The sequence below is a fragment of the Canis lupus genome, chromosome 23 (assembly GCF_003254725.2).
Source record: "Canis lupus dingo isolate Sandy chromosome 23, ASM325472v2, whole genome shotgun sequence".
In the NCBI taxonomy this organism is placed as follows: domain Eukaryota; kingdom Metazoa; phylum Chordata; class Mammalia; order Carnivora; family Canidae; genus Canis; species Canis lupus.
In genome coordinates this window covers 31,400,135-31,408,379 of record NC_064265.1, presented here as the reverse complement: position 1 = coordinate 31,408,379, position 8,245 = coordinate 31,400,135, and the positions used below count along the sequence as shown (strand labels likewise).

General features: G+C 54.1%; 1 protein-coding gene across 1 annotated transcript in view; it reads left to right on the top strand.

Moving 5' to 3' along the window:
• The first annotated feature begins 280 nt into the window (after window positions 1–280).
• Window positions 281–8,245, top strand: part of KY (kyphoscoliosis peptidase) — a 48,230-nt gene continuing 40,265 nt past the window's right edge. Inside the window, exons 1-3 of the mRNA XM_025448932.3 lie at window positions 281–491; window positions 3,672–3,734; window positions 7,805–7,867. Coding sequence (XP_025304717.1) covers window positions 356–491; window positions 3,672–3,734; window positions 7,805–7,867 — 262 coding nt within the window. The 5' untranslated portion in view covers window positions 281–355. The remainder of the gene's footprint in view (window positions 492–3,671; window positions 3,735–7,804; window positions 7,868–8,245) is intronic.

The window sequence follows — 8,245 nt, the reverse complement described above, 5'->3', positions numbered from 1 at the left end:
GCTGCGGGCCGCCCGGGAAGCCGCTGGCCGGGGACGCGCTCGGGGCGCCCGGAGGGGAGGCTGTGCAGCGGCGGCTGTGCGGCGCGGCCCGGGCGCAGGTCAGGGCTCGGCTGGGGATTTCCTTTCAAAGGTGACTTAGAGCCGCCGCGTTAGGGTAGCGCCCTCCCGGGCGGGCCCTAATGGCGTGTTTGGCAGAGTCAGCGAAACGCGGCGCCCGGCGGCTCGGCGGCGGGGGAGCGCCCTCTCCCGCGCCCTCGCCGCGTCCCGCGCCGGCCAGCGGCGCGCACGGGGCCATTTGCAGCGCAGGCAGCCTCGAGAGCGGCCGCGGCGCACCGGCGGGGAGCGAGGCGACGCCATGGAGCTCAAGAAGGACAGCAACGCCGTGTCCATCGACATGCTGCTGATCGTGCACTCGGAGAAGCGGCGCGCCGCGCAAGGCGCGCACTCGGAGCGGCAGGCGGACCCGGGCGCGCCGCCGCAGCGCCGAGGAGGTAACGCGCGCCCCGCCCGCGCCCCCGGCCCCCGCTCCTCGGCCTCCTCGGCCTCCTCGGCCTCCTCGCCCCGGGGCCCGCCCGCCGGGGGGCGCCCCACGCGCCCCACGCGCCCCCACCGAGCCCGGCCCCACCGACCCTCTCCCCGCCGCTGCCTGCGCCTGTGCCTGTGCGCCGTGGCCCTGGCGTCCCGTGGCAACGCGCAGCCCCGTGATTGCCCTGGGGTGACTCCCCGCGCGGGCTTGTCGGTGCTTCCGTCACCCCCCCCGGGAGCCAGCTTCCTCCGGGCCACTCACTGTCTGAAGGGTGCACAGCAGGGTTGGAAGATGCCTTGGAGGAGGGGGGCCGGAGCCTCAGGCCTGAGCCCTGCGCCGCCGAGGCCTGCTCCTCACACGGCACATTGCAGGGCGCCCGGGGGCAGCCAGGGGAATCTGGGCGCTGAATCAGACTCTGAGACCGGGAGCTCCCGTCGCGTCCTTGCACAACTCCTGGCCTCAGTTTCCCCTTTCCTGAAGCCTCTCCCAGCGTCCCACAGTAGAAGGTATAAAGGGCGGTGCAAAAGGCACCGAGGCTTGGGTAGGGGAAGCTTAAAATCTGCTCTCTGCGCTCTCACGGAGCTACTCCTTTTACTCTTCCTACAGACCTTCTGAGGAAGGATAGGCTGGAAAAGTAAAGTGACTGCTTATAGAGCAGTGGTGGAAAGCAGCACTCAGGCCCCTGTAATCTCCAGAGAGGACACCTGAAGACAATAGAGATGGAGAATAGCAGGTGTTAAACAAGCCCCTCGGAATTTGGGGGACCACAGGTCCTAGGTGTGTGAGAAAGCCCTCCCGAGCTGCCTTGGGGGCTGGTGTGAGGTTTGTGCTGGACTGACTGTGGCCCAGTGCTTTGGGAGTGATGTTTTACAGCCCATGCAGCAAAATGACTTCTGCCTCCTGCCTGCCCTCCAGCTCCAGAGCTCCTCTGAGTCTGCCTCTGGCTCTTCTGTACACAGAGGCCCTGTGTGCATTGAACACCTGCCTTCCATCGGCCATGCTGAGGCAGTGGCGCGGCCACTGGCTTTGCCCCCACCAGTCACACAGGCCAAAGCTGCCCCATAATTCCTGGTGACCTCTTGGGGAGGCCGGGGAAAGAAATAGATTGTGGAGAACTGCGTGTGTTGACAGGTACTCCAGTCTCCGGAGGGATTTGGGGCTGGAAGTTGTTTGAGTTGGTTCTGTGTCTGCCGCGGGCCATCCCGGGAAGCCCCTGGTTGGTTCTTTCATTCTCAGAGCTGCTCCCAAGAGAGGTGGAAAGGGGCCACCCCAGTATTTGTAATGAGAAAATTGGCAGAGGCCATCCACTCCTTGATTGAAAAGAAGCTGCTTCTCCTCCAGAAACTACAGTCCAGAGGCCATCCCCAGTGTGTGGTGAGGCCAGAGGGCCCCTATGAGGCCCAGCTCTGGGTCGGCCTGAGTCCCATCTCCCTTCCCCACTCTGATTGCATCTCTCCTAAAAGCTCCAGGAACACAGGGAAGCCCCAGAAATGCCAGGGATCAGGACTGTTCCCAGAGGTGTCCGACCCCCAGCACAAACCCTACATGACTCCATTGATGCATTTCACACTCGTGACCATGACGTAAGGAAAGAAGACCCTGCTTTCCAAGCCCTTTCTGCCATTTGTCTCCAAAATTTTCCTGAAAGGAGGTTTCTTCCAGACATTGTGCCAGTGTAGAGACTGGTGTCACTTATTTACAATCAGACAGTTTTATACCAAAGCAGAGAAGACGGAGAGTGCCCAGCCTCCAAGTCTGCTGGGCAGTGATGATGTCCAGGAGGCCCCTGGCTAAGTCGACCTATGGCCCCACACAGCCAAAGGCAGGGAAACACTGAATTAAACTAGCTTGTTCCAAGGCCTTCTCTTGGTGTACAAGATCCCCAGGCATCTCCTCCTGTCTCCTGTCTAGCCCAGGTCCTTGGCTCTGCAAAGGAGGGCCTGAGCTCCATTATTGTCACAATGCGGAAGACTGAGTGGAGATATGATTGGGTGGTTTTCTGCTGTGTCTTTGTGGCAGAAAAGAGTGAGAGGGACAAGGAGGCAAAGATAGCGTGTGCTATCTTTTGGGTTTTGGGTTGCCAACAGATGCTCTCTGTTCTTTCCTCTATGGCCTTTCCATTTCCTTTATGCCGTGCTTCTCAAAAGCATGCGTGGACACCCTTGCCTCCTATCATGTATCCCCCAGCCATGGAGGAGGTGGCCTACAGCTGCCTGCACCAAGTCTAAAAGAGCTCCCAAGTCAGGTTTCATCCCTTAAGTCAATATGATGTGTGCAATCCACTCCACATATGTGTCAGTGAGGGTTCTCAGTGGTTAGCCCCAGATACTGACTGCAGAAAAGAAGAGCGTCGGGAAGGGACTGGGGGCTTGCAACGGTTGCAAGGGCTGGAGATCCAGGCTGGAGGCCGATCTTCTAGGAAAAGCGCCATAAGCTACACAGCAGAGCTGCTCTGGTGAGGACACCTCTGTTGCCACCAAGGGACCTTAGGTACTCCTTCCTCACCAGGAGCTTGATTTTATTGCAGCCGCTCCCTGCCAGGACATACACCGTTTCTGTGCCAGGAACTTGACCTTGCAGCTACCACGAGAGAGAGAGAGAGAGAGTGCTTCCATTCCCTCCCTCTTGCATCACCAGGCCCCAAGACAGAGCCAGACACAGCTGCATCTGACTGGCTGTGCCTAGGCCACATAGGTCCCTGCTCTAGCTGCAAGGGAGGCTGGGAGAGCAGGCAACTATCACTTCTAGTTTCCACAAGGATAGGCCGTCTTTGCCCACCCTCATCCTCACATCATGACTCTAAAAGTGGGAGATTCACCAAAATGAATGGTGAACATCTTCCACAGTAATGCTTCCATATTTCTGAGAAAGAGATGTAGAGTGAAAACTGGGCATCTGCATTGTGAAAATTCTCCCTGGATGATCCTGATTACCAACCTCACCACCTTTGAAAACTACTGTTTTAATATTTTTCTTTTATGTTTTAAAGTACATCTCATTTCGTGGGCAGCCTCCCTTGGATCCCGAGAGAGCTGGGTTCCAGCAGCCCCACTTCAACCCAGATACGTTAACAACTGGCCCATCACTCACTGGCCCGGGTCTTCCCACCATGAAGACCCTCATGCCAGACCCTGTTATTTCACAGGACTCCAGGGTGTCGGAAACGGAATCCGGAGATGGCAGAAATTCGAAGGAAATGATGTGCATGGTAAATCCTCTCTTTTCATTTTCTTTTTGATCTCTGTCATTCAACACATGGAAAAATGATAGGAAGCATTAGATTTCACGTGTTTGAAAACGGGCTCTACACACCTCACCACTCAGAAGGTGACTGCTCATGACTCAGTCAAATCTGGAGCCTCTGTGACCCCCAAAAGCTTTCCCTGGCATCAGGTCCCTCAATTTCTTTGAGGCTGTGGGAGGAGAGGAGAGCAGTGCCATAAGGTTGAGCGCTCACTTGTTCACTGGCTACATATAGGAACGGACTTAACATCATCATTCGGCATGGCTAGGTTTGAGTAAGTTCCCACTGGAGGTAGGGCTGCCCATGTCGTGCAGGGCATCCATCCTTTGAAAATTTTTCCAAACAGAGAGGATAGTGGCCTGCTTTGGGACATTATTACTCCCGGCCTAGTGCGATGGGTGCTGTGATTCCTGGCTGTCCTGAGACTCACAATATAGTAAGATCTGAGAGAAGTCACTTTCCAAAGCCTCCTTTCTCTGGTGCCAGGTGTTTGTCACCCCACAGGCCCAGGGCATCTCTGGGAATGCCATACATGGACTGACCATACCAGGCCTTATTCTGTACCCTTCAGAGATTCATTAGCCCAGCTTCCAAGAACGAACATCAGTGAGACTGCACTATAGGCATATGAGAATTCTAGTAAGAATCAGAACTCTGCTCCCTGAGCCCCAAGAGAGGACACAGTCAAATCTGGGTTTATCAAATACTATTGTGAAGAAACCACTCCCATGACCCTCCACAGATGGGGAACCAGGACCCCAGTTGACTGAGACCATCCTGAAGGTAACAAAAGGGAAGGATGAAATTCTAAAAGTAAATTCATTCAGTCATTCCCTCAATAAAGGTCTACAGTGCTTACTCTGTGCCAGGCAGGGTTCTAGTTGTTGGGATGAAGACAGTCAAGAACCCCTGCCCTCATGGGGCCACGTTAGTGATCATAATTATAATGATGTTTACTGCAATTGAGTTTCAACATCCTGGAGGTAAAGAGCTTTCCTGTGTCCCCTGCCCTGTGTATGAGGACAGATCATCCTCAAGACATATCCCTGCCCGGGAGACCATCCCTTAGGGTCCTGGCTAATGGGCATGCATGGTGGGATGGCTTCCTTTACCTTGCTTCAGGGCTATAGGATGGTAGATGCACCTGCTCTAGCTGTACGGAAGCAGATGCCAAAGTTAGTGTAACTATGCTGCAGGCGCACGAGAATTATAGGAATAATTCCACCAGAAACCTGTCAGCTGCAAAAATGCACAGAGCCTATGCAGATATGCATGCTTGGCCAGTGTACAAGTGGGTACGTGGAAAAGTGGGTTGAGGTGGAACAAAAGAGACACAGCGTCTTCATTTGTTATAACTCTCTTACCTTGAGTTGTCTGAAATTCATCTTATGTCTTCTCAGCCATGTTATTACATTAGGAGAAGATTGAAATATAGTGAATATATCCTATTTTTACCACCGTTAGGGCCCTGGTTTGAGGGAATGTTAGTGGAAAAATACAACAAATAAGGAGGATCATGGAGCACCTGGCTGGCTCAGTCGGTGGTGCATGCAGCTTTTGATCTCAGGGCTGTGGGTTTGAGCCCCACACTGGGTGTAGAGATTACTTTAAAAAACTAAAAATCTTTTAAAAAAATAATTTTAAAAAAGTGAGGATGGTGAAAGTAGTTCTTGAAAAATCACCCAGGAACTGAGAATTTCAGGTAAGTAGAGGCCTGGGGAGAGGCTCTACAGAGCCTGGAAAAGGTAAGAGTTGCTCCACTCCACAAATATAGGTAATTTAAAGTAAAATTGTATTTATATTTTTCAAATTGCACATTTGTATGCATGCAGAAATTAAAATTACGGCTTCTCTATGTTTTCTGATGGTGAGATTCTGGGTTCATACTTTCCCTTGCTGGTGTCCAAGGCACTCAGCCCTGGAAACTGGATGGCTTTCATCCGCAGAGGAGGCAGCTGATGGCTTGTGCTGGTGGAGTGTGCACAAATGTGGCTGAACATGGGACTGATCCAAAAAGGCACATGTTCCCCTTCTTGCTGCCCTGTGTGCTCCTTGAACTGGGGCGTTGGCAGGGTGGGGGGAGCCTGGACTGCTCCAAACTTTTCCGAGCAGCAGGTGTTTGGGCCGAGCCAACCCCACTAGCTTGCCTGGCAACGGGCTTCCCCTGCTGTGATTGGCTGCTTTCCTTGGTCCTGGCCGAAGTCTGCCTAGCAGCACAGGGACCGACACCCCATAGCCACAGGGAAACCAATTGTGCAGCCCTGACTATAAATACCCACAGCAGCTATGCCAGCCAATCGTGCTCCTTGAGGATTCCCTTCCCGGATCCTGTTTCCTTCATCCGCCAGCCCAGCAGAGATGTAGCCAGCTGTGCCTGAAGGAGGCAGCCTCCCTGTCCTGGCCTGAGTCTGGCCTAGAGCTCTAGACCAGTGTCACCCTGGATTGGCACACCCAGTGCTCCTAGCCCTTGGCCGACCCACCGACCTCAGCCCATGGGGTGAGGGTCCTGGCTGGGCCTGCTCATAGAAGGCTGGGGCAGGCAGGTTCTCCAGGGCAAGACCCTGCCAGGTGGATCACAAGTCCAGCCCAGCTCAGTGACCTGCCTATCCACCTTGACCGGTTTCTACGTGGGCCCAGGTGTGGGAAGCCCTGAGTGGCAGATCTGATCAGGTGCACAAGGGAAGTCATCTGAATGGAATCTGCTTAGGCCAGAGCCCCAAAGGCATGCTTATTTCCAGCTCAGGCACTGGTCCTAGTGGTCACTTCCAGTGGCAGGCCGGACAGCCTTTATGCAGACCAGTGGGAGGCCAGGGGAGAAGGTGGCAGGCCTTCTGGGTGGTAACAGCGGGGAATGCTCTGCTGCCACAATGCTGGCCCTCCCTCAACCCCTTCCCCGCCCCCCCCCCCTTAAGCAGCCTCAGCAAGACTAGGCCACCACAGCAGCTGTTAAGGGAGAGATATAGGTATTATGCTGAGTGAAATAAGTCAATCAGAAAAGGACAAAAATTATATGGTCTCATTCATTTGGGGAATATAAAAAATAGTGAAAGGGAATAAAGGGGAAAGGAGAAAAAATAGGTGGGAAATATCAGAAAGGAAGACAGAACATAAGAGACTCCTAACTCTGGGAAACGAACTAGGGGTAGTGGAAGGGGAGGTGGGTGGGGGTGGGGGTGACTGGGTGGCGGGCACTGAGATGGGCACTTGACGAGATGAGCACTGGGTGTTATTCTGTATGTTGACAAATTGAACACCAATAAAAAATAAATTTATTTTTTAAAAAAAGGGAGAGATATAGGAAAAGATGTTGCTTCCCATAGGACAGGCAGGTGAGTCTGTGGGTTCCCTCTTCGTGGCCTGTGGCAGGAACTGGGCATTTCTCCACAGTAGCCTGACCCCACTGGGGGACAGCTCTGTGTTCACATAGTGGGTGTCCTGCAGGTTTCTGTGAAACTGAGCCATACTGCAAGCCACCCCAACTCCTAAACTGGAGGAGAAGGCAGGCTGCCCCCATTCTTCTCAGAGGGAGGCAAGAGGTTGATCTAGGAATCAGGAGACTTGGAGTTCAAGGCCCTGGGGGCAGGGTCTATGGCCAAAAGCTAAATGTCCAAGCCACGGGCCTATCGACTATAAAATAGGGGATAGGAGCCTCGAAGACCGCTCCACAGAAGGTGTGATGATCAGCCAGGCATCCCTTTGCACTTTGGCACCTGAGTCCAGCGACACTGAAGTTGGGACTTACGGTTACTTAGCCCACAAGAGGTGTCCCCACCTTCTTTAGAAGAAACCCAGCCTCCACTGGCACCTGCTGAGAGGCGTAAGAGTGTGTGTGCATGAGTTCGTAGTCATTTGCCTCTTAAACATGTGGATGTGCGTGTGGGTGTGCACAGGTTTAGGCCAGGCCTGGGATGAGCTCAGCCCCCACCAGCCTGCCTTTCTTGCAGACACACACAGCTCCCTGCTCTGCCTGGGGCAAATTCCACCAGGGTCCCAGTGGTCACTGAAGGTCCTTCTCTCTCTGTCTTGCTCAACAGGAAGCCTAGCGGAGAAACAGAACCCTCAGCAGACCCAGGTCATTACGTCCTACGACAACCAAGGTAAGGGATTCACCACTCCCTGTGGCCTCTCCTCCACCTCCTGTGTGTCTGGATCTGTTGTCCAGGCCAGAGACAGCAAGTGCAGAGCACAGACTGGGGGAAACAGGGCCTTCTCTGCCCCAGGGAGGTTGGAGCACCCTCTCCCTCTCCTCCTCACATCCCAGGGGAAACAGTGAGAGGCTGCATGGTGACAGGAGGTAGAGTAGTAAAGTCCTTGGGCCACAGAACCCACAGCTGTCCTCATCGCCCTCACTGTCATCACTAGAGCTAACATTTATGAGTGCTAAGCATGTGCCAGGCACCCTGCCGATTCATTTACATAATTATTCTCATGTAAATGAAGCTTCACAGCACTCCTATTTGATCAGTCCTCTCAAT